General features: G+C 36.7%; 1 protein-coding gene across 3 annotated transcripts in view; it reads left to right on the forward strand.

Moving 5' to 3' along the window:
- Positions 1-510: 510 nt before the first annotated feature.
- CYLD (CYLD lysine 63 deubiquitinase) overlaps positions 511-17,960 on the forward strand; it is a 55,589-nt gene continuing 38,139 nt past the window's right edge. For 2 of the 3 annotated variants that reach the window (XM_068992009.1, XM_068992007.1), the window contains exons 1-3: positions 511-1,060; positions 2,192-2,494; positions 4,668-4,773. In XM_068992009.1, the coding sequence (XP_068848110.1) occupies positions 557-1,060; positions 2,192-2,494; positions 4,668-4,773 (913 nt within the window). In that variant the 5' untranslated portion in view covers positions 511-556. Of the gene's footprint in view, positions 1,061-2,191; positions 2,495-4,667; positions 4,778-17,960 lie in introns of all 3 variants that reach the window. The other variant, XM_068992008.1, reaches the window with a different exon arrangement.

The following is a 17,960-nucleotide window of genomic DNA, read 5'->3' on the forward strand; positions in this document are numbered from 1 at the left end:
AATAGCCTTTTTGATTTGTGTGTTTTGTCCAAATACAGCAGCTTATTCATTTAAGTTAGGCAGAGGCTATTAATTTTACTTTTTAAAGTTTAAAAATGTCAGAATATTTATATAAGATTATATTTTACTAGAATCTGAGTTCATAAATTTCAGTGCCTTGGAAACAAATATTATTGTCTTGCCTTTGGAGGTAATTTACAATAAAATCTCCTTTATTAAATATGCAAGATTACAGTAGATACAAGTAATATAGTATGTCTTTTAACCTCTCAAGATATTTTTGAAAGTATATCATTATGTGTATGTGTGTGTGTTTTTAGTAGCTGAATGAAGAATTTAAAAAGTCTTTGACCTTAATTTTAGCTCATGTAGAGTGAAGTGTAAAGTTTCTCTTTGCTTGTCCTCCAGGCATTTTGATTTGCTGTCTTTTTACAGCATGGACACCAAATTGCTAAAAACATGCTTTGGGACTGCCAATGAATTTATCTTTTGTGGTTTTACTACACACTTAGTAATTCCCTTTTTTTTGAGTTAATATTTTGGAGTTAATATCACAATGAGTTCGGGCTTATGGAGCCAAGAAAAAGTTACTTCACCCTACTGGGAAGAGCGGATTTTTTATTTGCTTCTTCAAGAATGCAGTGTTACAGACAAACAAACACAAAAACTCCTTAAAGTACCAAAGGGAAGTATAGGACAGTATATCCAAGACCGTTCTGTGGGGCTGTCGAGGATTCCTTCTGCCAAAGGCAAGAAAAATCAGATTGGATTAAAAATTCTAGAGCAACCACATGCAGTTCTGTTTGTTGATGAAAAGGATGTTGTAGAAATAAATGAGAAATTCACAGAGTTACTTTTGGCAATTACCAATTGTGAAGAAAGGTTCAGCTTGTTTAAAAACAGAAACAGACTAAGTAAAGGCCTCCAAATAGATGTGGGCTGCCCTGTGAAAGTCCAGCTGAGATCTGGGGAAGAAAAATTTCCTGGAGTTGTGCGCTTCAGAGGACCTTTATTAGCAGAGAGGACAGTATCGGGAATATTCTTTGGAGTAGAATTACTGGTAAGTTTGATAAGTCATCTTAGTGGGCTGTGTATTTATGTGTGTCTGTGTCTGTGTGCACATACATTTTTCCTTTTCCTGTTTTGAATACAAAATAAGTTTTCCCAGAATTCTATATTTTTTAATGTTTGGAATCCTGAGGATTTACTTTCTAATGGTAGAGTAAGATGATACAACGATGATGCTTTGAAAACTTTGAAAAGCTACATATAGTAGGAAATACACAAATAGATCATGTAGTTATTGAAGACTTTCATATCTTTGAATGTTAAAAATGAACTCTTAGCAATTGTAAACAAATTACTTAAAATTGTTAATTATCCTGTGACATTATCTGTAGGTTTCTTAGCTTTTCTTAAAGTATACTATTAACTAACAAAATTTGGATATATAAGTTGTAGCAATTGCAACTGGCTTGTATTTGTCCCTGATAATATATGTGAAAATCATGTTGACATTTGTTTGCACTGAAAAGAAAACCAAGAACTCTGTGATAATGTTTCCAAAATTAATATTCTCAAGAATTTAAGTGTTAGTTACATTTTGACATTCTTGCAAATACAATTTCATGCCTCGTTTGCTTTTTAAGTTTTTTAAGCAGAGATTGTAAAACAATTGGAGAATTGAATCCCAGCTATGCCATTTACTAGCTGAGTTACCGGGTTATTTAACCAAACTGCTTTCTAAATCTGCATCCTCATCTGTGAAATAGTGATATTAATACACAACTTGCAGTGTTTTTGTGATATACTGATTCAGGATTTAACATGGTGACTGGCACATAGTATGTGCTCAATAAATGGAGATAACACTACTGTTAAAATAAGTTTTTCTTTTTATGACAAAATTTTTGTTAAAACTACAATGTAAAATCCAGCCCAAGCTCTCTCACAGTAGAGTTATTATTTAAAATTATCATGTAATTTTATTTCAGCATCCGATACAGTTTCTTCCTTATTTTTTGAACACCCTATATTCAATGGCAACTGCTAATAATTATATTTCTTATATGTGTCACTTAGAATTTGTTCAGTGCTTTCTCTGAAGTCCACAGAGTGCATCTTTTTTCTTAGGGATCATCTTTCTCCATCAGTCACTCATTTTTTTCTCTCTCTCTCATTTAAAAACTAGGAAGAAGGTCGTGGCCAAGGTTTCACTGATGGGGTATATCAAGGGAAGCAGCTTTTTCAGTGTGATGAAGATTGTGGAGTATTTGTTGCGTTGGACAAGCTAGAACTCATAGAAGATGATGACACTGGATTGGAAAGTGATTATGCAGGTCCAGTGGATACAATGCAAGTTGAACTACCCCCCCTGGAAATAAACTCCAGAGTTTCTTTGAAGCTTGGAGAAACTATAGAATCTGGAACGGTTATATTCTGTGATGTTTTGCCAGGCAAAGAAAGCTTAGGATATTTTGTTGGTGTGGACATGGTAAGAAATTTTGAATTATATTGTCTTTGTTGTATACATCTGTTAGTTTTATAACCAATTTAGGTACAGCTTAAACACTTTGAATACTTGAAATAGACTAATTTGTAGTAATTAAAAGAGCATGTTCTCATTTATCTTTAGTAAAGGAATGTTGATATGGGATAGGAGTCTAGTTGTAGAATTATACTTACTCATTTTTCCAGTCTGAATAAATGGAAATAATGTTTTCAGTCTTTAAATTTGCTGTGTAATAAACAGAAAAAAACCCCACCAGAATATATTGCATTATGTCTTAGTTTTCTTTATTTTGAAAAGGGTTTTTTTTTTTTTTTTGTAATCTGTGTTTCTCTTTTTATAATATTTTGCTGAATTTTACTGACTGATCTGATTTTAATGATTTAGTGTAAAAGTCACTTACGGAAAATGCCTGAATAGAGGAAAGGCACATTGCTTTAGAGGAAAACACAATTCAGTGCCTTCATAGGGTGTATTTCACTCAAAAAAGTTTTTTGTTTTAATTGTAAAATTTATGAAACATAAAATTTACCAATTTAGCCATTTTAAAGTGACATTAAGTACATTCACATTGTTGTGCACCCATCACTGCTATTCATCTCCAGAACATTTTCTTCCACCCAAAATGAAACTCTGTACCTATTAAACAATAACACCCTATTACTCACTCCTCTCAGCCAGTGTTCTTCTGACAACTAGAATTCTTTCTGTCTTTGTGTATTTGCTTATTCTCTTTGCCTCATATAAGTGGAATCATACAGTATTTGTCTTTTCGTGTCACTCATTGTTAATGTTACCTTACAGTCATAATTGTTAATAATGAATACATCTCAATTTGGCAAATTGGACAGTACATGTGGGATTAAGAGAAGGAGAAGAAAAAGGCTTGAGAACATTTTTTATCATAGATTGAAAATATGGACAAGAATTTGTTAGGTATAATGAAGAAAATTCATATGGAATTATTAAACACCAGCAAGAATTGGGAGAGGTTGTGAGTAATAGACTTTTGTACTCATGGTGCTTTTAGTGATTATTTTTATCTATTCAGTTATACTTTGGGTAGGATATGAATGCTCTAGTGTAAGTTTCTCTTACACTTTGCTTGGAAATCCAAGGAAATTCTATTTGATACCCATTAGTTAAACAAACCTCACTCTGTCGTTTAGATAAACGCTTACTGAACATTTACTATGTGAAAAGTTAGAGCCAGAGTTAAATACATAGGTCCCTCGGAATAGCTAGAAATATAACACATTTTAAACCATTAATCTTTAAATATTCAGAACTTGTTTAGAAAAGAGAGTGGGGGCTGAGCAGGGGGAAGTTTGGAGAAAGAGGGCCATAGGTCATTGGAGTTAGTTTCCTTTTGCTTTAGGTCATTTAGGCCTCAAACTTGGCAAAAGCCATTTAGGCCTTTCTCTCCTTAGATGGCAGTGTAGGTAGCATCTTGTTTACTTGGGGCGTCTGCTGAGCCATTGCACCACCAACTTCTCTCCCTGCCTCTGTCTGTCTTCCAGTTGGCTTGTGCAAGCATTCGTTCCAAACCCCCCTAGTGCAGTCCTTGAAAGGAAAGTTCTGGCTAATGCAATAGTGTTCATCTCCTTCTATTTCCAGTGCTATTTAGAATGCTGTCCACATTGGTGCTCAGGGCAGTTGTCTGACTGGCCTGTCTTCCTAATCTAGCTCCATGAACAGCACTGGACAAGTTGGTGCTACACTGGAATATAAAGTAATTAATATAAAGATCTCCATTTGGAAGGGAATTCTTGCAAACTCATAAAATGACAAAGAACAATTGAAAAAATAGACTTTGTGTCTACAGAAAAAAATTCCTATCTATATAGGAAATCAAATTGAACATTTATGTAAGTGCGCAGGGAATGTGAAGGAGTGATTAGAGCAAGCTAGGGTTAATTAGGGGCAGCTTTCTGGGTGAAACGGTGTATGATTAGTGCATCTGCCAGTGTAGATGTATGTCATATAGACTATTGTCTAGTCAAGTATGATGAACACTTTTGATCCTTTGCTCACCAGGTGGGTTTCTGTGGCTTGACTATTCTTGGATCTCATTTTTTAGAGGAGCCTCTTGTGGAAAATATGCTTTCATATTTGTTTTATTGAGGAGGATTTTAAAGTTTATTCTGTTAATTTCTAGGATAATCCTATTGGCAATTGGGATGGAAGATTTGATGGAGTGCAGCTTTGTAGTTTTGCAAGTGTTGAAAGTACAATTCTCTTGCATATCAATGACATCATCCCAGGTATGTTTTCTCTGTGTTTTATATATTGTTAAGGCAGAGCTTCTAAGAGGATATAAATATAAGCTTCAAGATGCATTTTTGGAACTTGACCTTATATTATGGAATTGTTATTACATAGGATATCTTTCCTTACCCCCAGATAAAAATACTTAAATATTTTCATTTCTGAAAGTATGTCAATATGGGGTACCTTTTATTTGTTATCATTCACTTTTTCATTCCTTGTCTATTTTAACCCTTTCTGATAATTGCAAGAGTCAGAAAATATAATAAACTGCTACCTGTTTGAGTGAGAGCCTGGTTTCAACTAGAAGCCTTTTAGTAGAAGTTGGTCATTTTAGTATAATCTGATATATTGTGGAGAGGATTCTTGCTGGATACCTCATGAGATCTCTTCCAGTTTCAAGGTGGTATAATTGATCTGACTTTGTGACTCTGTAATCAGAATCAGATCACTCAGCTTTTACATCTTAAAAATAATGTTCAGTTCAGTTCAGTCGCTCATTTGTGTCCAGCTCTTTGCAGCCCCATGAACCGCAGCATGCCAGGCCTCCCTGTCCGTCACCAACTCCTGGAGTTCACTCAAACTCATCGAGTCGGTGATGCCATCCAGCCATCTCATTCTCTGTCGTCCCCTTCTCCTCCTGCCCCCAATCCCTCCCAGCATCAGAGTCTTTTTCAATGACTCAACTCTTCACATGAGGTGGCCAAGTACTGGAGTTTCAGCTTTAGCATCATTCCTTCCAAAGAAATCCCAGGGCTGATCTCCTTCAGAATGGACTGGTTGGATCTCCTTGCAGTCCAAGGGACTCTCAAGAGTCTTCTCCAACACCACAGTTCAAAAGCATCAGTTGTTCGGCGCTCAGCTTTCTTCATAATCCAACTTTCACATCCAGACATGACCACTGGAAAAACCATAGCCTTGACTAGATGGACCTTTGTTGGCAAAGTAATGTCTCTGCTTTTGAATATGCTATCTAGGTTGGTCATAACTTTTCTTCCAAGGAGTAAGTGTCTTTTAATTTCATGGCTACAGTCACCATCTGCAGTGATTTTGGAGCCCCCCAAAATAAAGTTAACTCAAAGAAGTAGCACCTAATGGCTGATGTCAACTAATTAGTAAATTCTTATAGTTAGCAGCATCAGCATCACCTTCTCCCTGCTCTTAGTGGAATTCTAGTTAGAAGCTAGTCTACTAGTAGTATGTTAATCATGAAACATACAGAGGCAATCAAAGTTGGCGATTCTCATTGAACATTATGCAGCTATGAATTGTCAGAAAGCCTGCATTCAATAGCCACGAATTATGCATTTCTTAGATGACTTCTACATTCTTGACAGAGTTATTAAGGTAAGTCTTCAGTTTAGTTCAGTCGCTCAGTTGTGTCCAACTCTTGGCGACTCCCGGAGTCCACCCAAACTCATGTCCATTGTGTCGGTCATGCCATCCAACCATCTCATCCTCTGTCGTCCCCTTCTCCTCCTGCCCTCAATCTTTCCCAGCATCAGGGTCTTTTCCAATGAGTCAGCTCTCTGCATCAGGTGGCCAAAGTATTGGAGTTTCAGCTTCAACATCAGTCCCTCCAATGAACACCCAGGACTGATCTCCTTTAGGATGTTCTGGTTGGATCTCCTTGCAGTCCAAAGGACTCTCAAGAGTTGTCTTCAGTGTCACAGTTCAGAAGCATCAATTCTTTGGCGCTCAGCTTTCTTTATAGTCCAACTCAAATCCATGCATGACTACTGGAAAAACCATAGCCTTGACTAGATGGACCTTTGTTGGCAAAGTAATGTCTCTGCTTTCTAATATGCTGTCTAGGTTGGTCATAACTTTCCTTCCAAGGAGTAAGCGTCTTTTAATTTCATGGCTGCAATCACCATCTGCAGTGATTTTGGAGCCCAGAAAAATAAAGTCAGCCACTGTTTCCATTGTTTCCCCATCTATTTGCCATGAAGTGATGGGACCAGATGCCGTGATCTTAGTTTTCTGAATGTCGAGCTTTAAGCCAACTTTTTCACTCTCCTCTTTTACCTCCATCGAGAGGCTCTTTAGTTCCTCTTCTCTTTCTGCCATAAGGGTGGTGTCATCTGCATATCTGATGTTATTGATATTTCTCCTGGCAATCTTGATTCCAGCTTGTGCTTCCCCCACCCAGCCCTAAGGTAGGTCTTAATTATCCCCATTTTGCTGATGAAAAAAAAAACTGGGGCTTAGATAGGGATAAGATTTGCTAGGATCAACTAAGATCTTACTTGATTTTGGTAGAGCCAGAATTCAAATCCAGGCTTGTCTGATTATAAAGCTCGGCCCTTTTCAGTACCTCCTCACCCCAAGTCCTGTGTGTTTACTTGGGATATGAAGACCTGTATAGAAGAACATACTTGTCAGCTTCACATGTATACTTGCAAATATTTTTTCTATGGAGATGTATTTTGTCTCTGAGTCTTTAAAAGCTGACTTTTGCTATATCAAGAATCAGAACTGAACAAAATGGTTTGGGGTTTTTTTGCTATCAGTGTTATTGATGATTTTGACATAGGACACTTTTGAGTACCCCACAGGTCATTTCAGGTCCTCAGTTTCTTTTTTTGTAAAAATGAAAGGGTTAATTAATACTAGATGATTCTTGAGATTCCTTCTAGCCTGTATTCTTTGCCATTCCTAATTCCTTGTTGACTTGGCAAGTAATAAATGCTTGTATTGCTGAGTTAGGAAATGCTTTCTACGTTAGCTTTTAGCCTTGCAGCAAGAATACATTAATTAGTTGGAGAAATGAGATTCAAATGATAAATTTGTTTCAATTTTGCTTTGTAAAAGTCTGACATACTTTATTTTCCTTGATTTCTTTAAAATCAGGTTTTGATTTCTTACATATTGGGTTCTTAGCTATTTGTTTGCTTCCCTTTGGAAATGAATGCTTTATATTCAAGGGGGAGCATACATGTGCTTGATATTTTATCTAGTAATATTTAATTTACTTTTTCATGCCTGCTTGTGGAAGAACATAGTTTGTGATATTATAAATTGAAATACCTTTTGATGTTACAATAAATGTTTATTGTCTAAAAAGCAGTTTTCCAAAGGCTTGTTCTTTCATCAAATGTTATTAAACCCTTACTTAGGGTTTTTTTGTGGGGGGGAGTGTTGAGGATATAGTAGGAAACAAAACAGATAAAAGTTGAGAAATGGAGCTTTTATTCTAGAGAGTGAAGACAGATAGTGAATGAGATATATGGTCCATTAGGAGCTTTCCAGGTGGCTCAATGGTAAAGAGTCCACCTGCAAATGCAGGAAATGCTGGAGACGTGGATTCCATGGCTGGGTCAGGAAGATCCCCTGGAGAAGGAAATGGCAACCCACTCAAGTATCCTTGCCTGGGAAATCCCATGGACAGAGGAGCCTGGTGGGCTACGGTCGATGGGGTCACAAAGTTTCGGACATGACTTAGCGACTAAATAATTGCAGTGGTCAATTAGATGCTGATTGAGTGGAGAATGGTAAGCAACCTAAGGGGAAATGATCTGCTAGGATGTGAAGGGTGGGATTTTGTTTTTACTTCATGTAGACTAGTCCCTTGGACATGGGGTATCTCTTTATGGCTGCTCCAGCAAAGGGCAGCCGCTGCTCCTTACCTTGGACGTGGGATATCTCCTCATGGCCTTCGCTCCTGACCGTGGACCAAAGAAAAGCAAGGAGAGATAAGAAAGCCTTCCTCAGTGATCAGTGCAAAGAAATAGAGGAAAATAATAGAATGGGAAAGACTGGAGATCTCTTCAGGAAAATTAGAGATACCAGAGGAACATTTCATGCAAAGATGGGCTCAATAAAAGACAGAAATGGTATGGACCTAGCAGAAGCAGAAGATATTAAGAAGAGGTGGCAAAAATACACAGAAGAACTGTACGAAAAAGATATTCATGATTCAGATAATCACAATGGTGTGATCACTCACCTAGAGCCAGACATCCTGGAATGTGAAGTCAAGTGGGCTTTAGGAAGCATCACTACAAACAAAGCTAGTGGAGGTGATAGAATTCCAGTTGAGCTATTTCAAATCCTAAAAGATGATGCTGTGAAAGTGCCACACTCAACATGCCAGCAAATTTGGAAAACTCAGCAGTAGCCACAGGACTGGAAAAAGTCAGTTTTCATTCCAATCTCAAAGAAAGGCAATGCCAAAGAATGCTCAAACTATCACACAATTGCACTCATCTCACACACTAGTAAAGTAATGCTCAAAATTCTCCACGCCTGGCTTCAGCAGTACATGAACTGTGAACTTCCAGATGTTTGAGCTGGTTTTAGAAAAGGCAGAGGAACCAGAGAACAAATTGCCAACATCCACTGGATCATTGAAAAAGCAAGAGAGTTCCAGAAAAACTATGCCAAAGCTTTTGACTGTGTGGATCACAATAAACTGTGGAAGATTCTGAAAGAGATAGGAATACCAGACCACCTCACCTGCCTCTTGAGAAATCTTTATGCAGGTCAGGAAGCAACAGTTAGAACTGGACATGGAAAAACAGACTGGTTACAAATAGGAAAAGGAGTACGTCAAGGCTGTATATTATCACCCTGCTTATTTAACTTATATGCAAAGTACATCATGAGAAATGCTGGACTGGATGAAGCACAAGCTGGAATCAAGATTGCCAGGAGAAATATCAATAACATCAGATATGCAAATGACACCACCCTTATGGCAGAAAGTGAAGAGGAACTAAAGAGCCTCTTGATGAAAGTGAAAGAGGAGAGTGAAAAAGCTGGCTTAAAGATCAACATTCAGAAAACTAAGATCATGGCATCTGGTCCCATCACTTCATGGCAAATAGATGGGGAAACAATGGAAACAGTGGCTGACTTTATTTTTCTGGGCTCCAAAATCACTGCAGATGGTGATTGCAGCCATGAAATTAAAAGACGCTTACTCCTTGGAAGGAAAGTTATGACCAACCTAGACAGCATATTCAAAAGCAGAGATGTTACTTTGCCAACAAAGGTCCATCTAGTCAAGGCTATGGTTTTTCCAGTAGTCATGTATGGATGTGAGAGTTGGACTGTAAAGAAAGCTGAGCACCGAAGAATTGATGCTTCTGAACTGTGGTGTTGGAGAAGACTCTTGAGAGTCCCTTGGACTGCAAGAGATCCAACCAGAACATCCTAAAGGAGATCAGTCCTGGGTGTTCATTGGAGGGACTGATGTTGAAGCTGAAACTCCAATACTTTGGCCACCTGATGCAGAGAGCTGACTCATTGGAAAAGACCCTGATGCTGGGAGGGATTGGGAGCAGGAGGAGAAGGGGATGACAGAGGATGAGATGGTTGGATGGTATCACCGACACAATGGACATGAGTTTGGGTAAACTCTGGGAGTTGGTGATGAACAGAGAGGCCTGGTGTGTTTTAGTCCATGAGTCGCAGAGTCAGACACAAGTGAGAAACTGAACTGAACGGAACTGAGGGAAGTCCCAGTGAGCTTCTCTAATATGTTGACATTTGAGCTCTTCACATAAAGGTGATTTGAGGTCTTGGCCAGCTTGAGGAATAGCAAGGGGTTCATTGTAGCTTGAGTGAGGGACAGTGATAGGAGAGGTAGTGAAGCTAGACCATGCAGGGCCAAATGGGCTGGTGTATGGATTCTTGGCTTTACTCTAGGGAGCTGGGGAGCTAACGTGGATTTTGCACAGAGGACAACTTATGTAACTTCCATTTGAAAATGATGGCCCTGGGTGCAAGTTAGAAGGCAGAGACAAGGAAATCAGGAGGGGGACTGTTGCAATTATCCATATGAGAGACAGAAGATGGTGGCTTGGATTGGATTGGTGTGTAATAGCTTGTTTAGTTTAGCCTGTTTTAAAACTTATAATAAATAAAATCATAGTGATTGTATTCTCTAATGATTGCATTATTTACTTAAAGTATATTTTGAGATTCTTTGTGGTGAATAATGGTATTAGTAGGCTGTTTACCTTATTGCTTCATAGTATATTTCATTGTGTGAATACTTCATGATTTAATAACTCATTCTAATGTCAATGGTTGTTCAGGTTTTGAGTATTTCCATATCCTCGTCAACACTTGGTACCCATTAAAATTTTTGCCAATCTGATACCTTTGAGAAATGGTATTTCAGGGTGGTTTTAATCGTAGTTCCCTCATCACAAGTAGGGTTGAATAATTTTCATATGTTTATGGAAAATTTATGTCCTCTAATAAATACCTGGTTATGTCTTTCCTCAGTTTTTTGTTGATTTGTCTATTTATTGATTTGTGAATTATTTTAAAATTTTAATAAAATATTTTTCAGCATTTTATTATGCAATTTCAAACATAGAAAAGTTGGAAGAATTTTATACTGAACATCCCTATTCCTACCACCTAGTTTCTATAATTAACATTTTTGTATAATACTTGCTTTATCGTATTTATCCATCCCTCTATCCATGCACGTCTCCATCTTTTTTTTGGTAATGCATTGCAAAATAAGTTACAGACCTCAGTACACTTATCCTAAATACTTCAGTATGCATATAAGTAACTAGAGATAAGTATTTAAGGTTTTCTTCCTTTTGAGATGAAAGACCATATGGTAATAAAATATACGTTGTATTGTTGGAATTTTGACCAATGCAAAAACCCTTGAGTTTAGTAACTATCATGTTACTAAAATAGTTTTTAATAAGAAATGTATTTGCATATCTCAAATCAAAATAATGAAACAGTATAGTAGGATGTCTTGTTTCCATTCTATCTCCTCTGCTCTAGTTGCCCCCTCACTCCACTCCTTGCCACCCACCAGTGGGTGAGTTATTAGTTTCTTGAGTTAGTTAGTTATTAGTTTCTTGTATATCTTTTTAGAGTTTCTTCATACAGTATAAGTACATATTCTTTCTTCCCTTTTTAGGCGTGAAGGATAATATTTATTCTGCATGTGCTTTATTCTCTTTACTTTTTATCTTGGAAGTCTTTGTATATCTGAGGTTCTCATTATTTATAGTACATATTTTCCATTGGTATTGTGGTTCCCTAATTTATTGATTCTTATTAATAGATATTTGTATTGTTTCTAAATTTTTACTATGCACAATGCTGCACTAACCTCATACATATATATTTTCTACATGTGCTAGGTTACCTGTAGGATAAATTCCCAGAAGTGGGTTTGTTTGGTGAAAAGCTGCATGCATTTGTTTTGTTCTCAGTTCAGTTCAGTCGCTCAGTCGTATCCGACTCTTTGCGACCCCATGAATCACAGCACGCCAGGCCTCCCTGTCCATCACCAACTCCCGGAGTTCACTCAGACTCACATCCATCGAGTCAGTGATGCCATCCAGCCATCTCATTCTCTGTCGTCCCCTTCTCCTCCTGCCCCCAATCCCTCCCAGCATCAGAGTCTTTTCCAATGAGTCAACTCTTCACATGAGGTGTCCAAAGTACTGGAGTTTCAGCTTTAGCATCATTCCTTCCAAAGAAATCCCAGGGCTGATCTCCTTCAGAATGGACTGGTTGGATCTCCTTGCAGACCAAGGGACTCTCAAGAGTCTTCTCCAACACCACAGTTCAAAAGCATCAGTTCTTCGGCGCTCAGTCTGTTTTGTTCTAGATACTGCTAAATTGCTTTTGGTAGTCGATGTAACAGTTTGTATTTCTGCCAGCAGAGTGTAAGGGTGATTTATTTTTTATTTTGCTTTTTATTTATTTATTTTTTACTGAATAGTTGATTTACAGTGTTGTCTTTCTGGAGTACAGCAAATGATTCAGTTTTGCATGTGTTTGTGTGTGTGTGTGTGTATGTACACACTCATATTCTTTTCATTATGTATTATTATAGGATAATAAACATAGTTCCCTGTGCTCTACAGTAGGACCTCGTTGTTTATCTGTTTTATGTAGTAGTATGTCCCAAACTCCTAATTTATCCCTTTCTCACCACCTTTCCCCTTTGGGAACCGTAAGTTTGTTTTGTATGTCTGTGGGTCTGTTTCTGTTTTGCAAGTAAATTCATTTGTGTCATATTTTAGATTCTGTGTATCAGTGATACCATATCATAGGTTTCTTTTTCTTTCTGATTTGTTAGGTTGATACAAAAGTAATTGAGGTTTCCTACTGTGAATTTCAAGTCATTATAACTAGCCTTAAACACATCTCTATTAGTCAAAGTAGGAACCTTTACAATAAACACATTTTTGCCAACAAGAAGTAAGTTTTTTTATTCCTGTAGCATAAAAATCTGAGCTTCAGGATTTGAGGAACTCTTGGAAAGCATTTTCTATCTCTTGCTGGTTCTGGAAGCATTCTGTCTGCAAAAAGTTGTCGAGATGATTGAAAAAGTGGTAGTCAGTTGGCGAGAAGTGAATATGGCAGATGAGGCAAAACTTCGTAGCCCAGTTGGTTCAACTTTTGAAGCATTGGTTGTGTGACATGCGGTCAGGTGGTGTTGTGGAGAAGAACTGGGCCCTTTCTGTTGACCAGTGCTGGCTGCAGACATTGTATTTTTTGGTGCATCTCATTGATTTGCTGAGCATACTTCTCAGATATAATGGTTTTGCTGGGATTCAGAAAGCTGTAGTGGATCAGACCCATAGCAGACCACCAAACATTGACCTTGACTTTTTTGGGGGTGCAATTTGGCTTTGCAAAGTGTTTTGAGGCTTTTTCTTGGTCTAACCACTGAGGTGTACTTTCTATTCTGTCTGTTAATGCTTCAGCACCACATTGTTTTAGTGATTCTTTATATTTTCATTACTCTTTAGAGTTTTCTAGATTGTCTCCTAAAAGTTTAATAATTTTTCTTTTCACATTTCAGTTGATAATATACCTAGATATGATCTTGTGTAGGATATGAAGTTTGTATTCCTAATTTTCTCTACCATGCTTGCTGAGTATAAATGAAGTTTATCATGTATATATATGGATCTTTCTGTGTCATAGCTTTAGAAGAAATCTAATAGCTGTAAGAGTACATTTCTCTTTTTGTTTCTTTTCTTAATGAGTGTCTTCATTTTTTTAGTCCTTGAGTCTTCAGTGTAAATTTAACAATCAGCTTCTCAAATATTATAAGAGAGTTCTATTGGGATTTTGATTGGAGTTGCACTTAAACTGTGGAACAATTTGAGGAAAATTGACATTTCTGTTATATTGAAACTTGATAGATGAACATTGTATAGCCTTTCATTTATTTAATCTTTCTGGTAAAAATTTTCTCCATTTCTGATACATTATCAAGTAAAACATATTTTCTAATAGTTTTTTGCTGATACGTAGAAATTAGTTATAAAAACGGTTGTATTGAGATATAATTCACTAGTTTAAACCATACAACTCAGCATATTTTAGTGTATTTACAGATGTGTGCAGTTATCATAGCAATCGATAAGGGAACATTTTCATCAGCTTACAAAGAAACCTTGTACATTTTAGCTATAATTCCCTTATCTCTCCATCCTCCCCTGTCCTAAGCACCTGCCAGTCTGCTGTCTGTCTTTGTATGTTTGCCTATTGTAGACATTTCATATAAACAGAATAAGTTAAGATGTGCTCTTATGTTAACATAAGATGTGACTTTGTTCACTTAGCATAATATTTTCAGGGTTCATCCATGTTATAGTATATATCAGTATTTCATTCTTCTTAATGCCTGAGTAATATTCCATTGTATTAATATATCACAGTTTATCCATTTATCTGTCAATGGACATTTGGGTTCCCTCCATGTTTTGGCTATAATGTATTGGTATAATGTTGCCACACACATTCCTGTACAGGTTTTTGTGTGGATGTATGCTTTTATTTCTCCTAGGTATATATCTAGGAATGAAATTGCTGGGTCGTGCGTAGCTCATGTTTAATCATGTATGTACATGCCAGACTGTTTTCCAAAGTGGCCACACCATTATACAGTTTACAGTGTTGTATGAAGATTCTACATGACGGCTTCCCTGGTGGCTCAGTCATTAAAGAATTTGCCTGCAGTATGGGAGACCTGGGTTTGATCCCTGTGTTGGGAAGATCCCCTTGTGGAGGGCATGCAACCCTCTCCAGTATTCTTGCCTGGAGAATCCCCATGGACAGAGGAGCCTGGTGGGCTGCAGTCCGTGGGGTCGCAAAGAATCGGACACAATTGAGCGACTAAGCACAGCACACAGGAGGATTCTGATTTCTTCATGTCTTTGTTATTATTTGACCTTTTGATTCTAGCCATCCCATTGGTTGTGAAGTAGTATCTCAGATGACTTTTGTTTGCAGAGTTTTGTTATAAAGAATCTTATCAAGATCTTTTTTTCACAATTTATCTGTAAATTAATTTTTTAGTAGTAAGTCATCTGCAAATACTGTTTTACCTCTTCCTTTTAATCCTTATATCTTTCATTTTTAAAATGTGGTTTGTTATTCTAGTATCCCTATCAATACAGTATTGAATGGCATCTTCACCTTGCTCTTGATCTTAAAGTGAATGCTTCCAGCATTTCACTATGAAGTATGATGCTTATCACAGGATTTTATTGTTGTTACTGTCATTTATCAGGTTATAGAAGTTACCCATGATTCCCCAAGAGTTTTATGATGAGGGGATACTGAATTTTATCAAACTTTTTTCTTTATCTATTGAGATAGTCCTATGTTTCTTTTCTTTTAATCAGCTACTTTCCAGTTTGTTAATTTTTATATGCTTTAAAATATTTAAAATATTTGCATTGCATGTTTAAAACTTTTTTTACACAGTGCCATGGAATAGGCCTGTGCCAAGAAGGACCTGTTCCTTGGAAAGTGTTGGGGTAAAATTTAAAAAAAATTAAAAATGCACGTTTAAATTAAAATAATTTTTTGTTTGATAAAATACATATAACATAAAATTGCCATCTTAACCATTTTTACCTGTACAGTTCAGTGGTATTAAATGCATTCATAATTTTGTGTAACAGTTATCACCATCTGTCTCCTTAACCTTTTTCATCTTGTAAAACTATGCCCATTAAACAATAGACCCCCATCTCTCCCCTACCCTTAGCCTCTGGCAGCTGCTTTTCTTCTTTCTGTCTCTATGATTTGGACTTCTCTTAAGTACCCCTCATTTAAGTGGAATCATACAGCATTTGTCTTTTAATGATTGGTCACTCCACCCTCCCACTCTGTGGTAACTACCGCTCTACTCTCTGTTTTCATTAGTTTGTCCTTTTCAGATTCCATATATAAATGAAATCCTCTTCAAAAAGTTAAAAATAGAATTACTATACAATCCAGCAAGCCCACTTCTAGAGGTATAGCCGAAGGAAATGAAACATAATCTCAAAACAATAATTACCCTTCTGTATTCATAACAACATTATTCACAGTAGACAAGATTTGCAAACAACCTAAATGTTCATCAGCAGATAAATGGATGAAGAAGATGTTGTGGAATATTATTTGGTCAGAAGAAGGAAGGAAATCCTGCCATTTAGGACAATGCGAATGGACTGTTGAAGGCATTATGCTAAGTGAATTAAGTCAGAGAAAAGTCTTAATGGAGGATTCTCACTAGCATTTACTCAAAAAGCCATGTTTTGCCAGATCCCCCAGCTGCTGCCACTCCCAAGTGGCCACTGTGGCAACTGCCACAGCATGTGGGCAGAACCCCCTCTCCCTCTCCTTGGCAGGAGGGAGTGTACCCACCCTGCACTGGGGCCAAGCGCGGCTCCTTGGGGGCTTCCCTGGTGGCTCACATGGTAAATATTCTGCCAGCAATGCAGGAGACCTGGGTTCAATCCCTGGGTTGAGAAGATCCTCTGGAGAAGAAAATGGCAACCCACTCCAGTATTCTTGCCTAAAGAATTCCATGGACAGAGGAGCCTGGTGGGCTACACAGTACATGGTGTCACAAAGAGTTGGACATGACTGAGCGACTGACACTTTCACTTTCAGTCCTTTCTAGATATATTAATTTTCCATTTTAGTAGTTTAAAAATTATTTTTTCTTTGACTTTTCGTGGATTTTTTCAATTTTTTTAAACCATTACATTCATATGCTTAGCTTATTAATTTTTAGTATAAAGCATCTAAGGCGATAGATTCCATAAAATTTGATATGTAGTTATCTTGTTACCATTAAATTTGAAGTATTTTGTAATTTCCTTCATGATTTTTTAATGTAATTCATGAACTCTTTTAAAATGTACTTTAAAAATTTTCGAATGTCTTGCTTTTTATTTTCATTGTTATTCATTTTCAATTTGATTGCATATGGTAAGAGAATATGATACCAATACTTTGGCATTTGTTGAGGCTGACTTTATGGACTGGTACATGATCCCAAGCTTCAGAAATGTTCTCTGTGTACTTGAAAAGAATGTGTTTTCTTCAATTGTAGTTGAATGTATTTCATGCATATTTTATGTGTCCCTTAGGTCAAGCTAATTTATTATGCCATTCAAATTTTATGTTTCATTACTGAGTTTTTAATTGTGAAGTCTAACAGTTACAGAACAAGGGGTGTTAAAACGTCTAAATATGATGATGGATTTGTTAATTTCCTCTTAATTCTGAGTGTTTGCTTTAGTTTTGAAATTGTTATTAGCTGCATACAAGTTGAGGATTTGTAGGTACCTAGAATTTAGAATTTTTATACCTTCCAGGTAATTTGAGCTATTTCTCATTATGTGGTGACTATTTCCATCTCTAGTAAGTTTTTTTTTTTTTTTTTTACTTAAATTCTGTTTTGTGTGATATAGATAGGTTTTCTTTTGGTGAGTATTTTCCAGATATGTTTCTTTTTTTGATATGTCTCTTATTACCACGTATAGTTGATTCCTTAATATAGTTTGACCGTTTTTATATTTTAACTGAAGATTTTAATCTATTAATATTTATCATCATGACAACTGGATTTATTTCTACTGTCTTGTGTGTTTTGTGTTGGTCCTACTTTATCTGCCCTATCCCTAACATGTTTTTTTTGGATCAAGATGTTCCCCCTCCCCACCTTCTTTACTTCATTTTCCCACTCTATCCCACTTGGTTGGTATTTATGCCTGTCATTTTTTAAAAAATCCAGTCTGATGATCTCTGTCTTTTCATTGTTGTGGTTACTCTATTAACACTTAAAGTAATTATTGTTGTTATGGGTTTCAAAACCCAGTAATATTTTATTATCTGTTTTCTATTTGTCCCCCTATTTTTCATTCTTCTTATAGTAATTTTCTACCTTTTT

This window comes from Capricornis sumatraensis, chromosome 20, assembly GCF_032405125.1.
Source record: "Capricornis sumatraensis isolate serow.1 chromosome 20, serow.2, whole genome shotgun sequence".
In the NCBI taxonomy this organism is placed as follows: domain Eukaryota; kingdom Metazoa; phylum Chordata; class Mammalia; order Artiodactyla; family Bovidae; genus Capricornis; species Capricornis sumatraensis.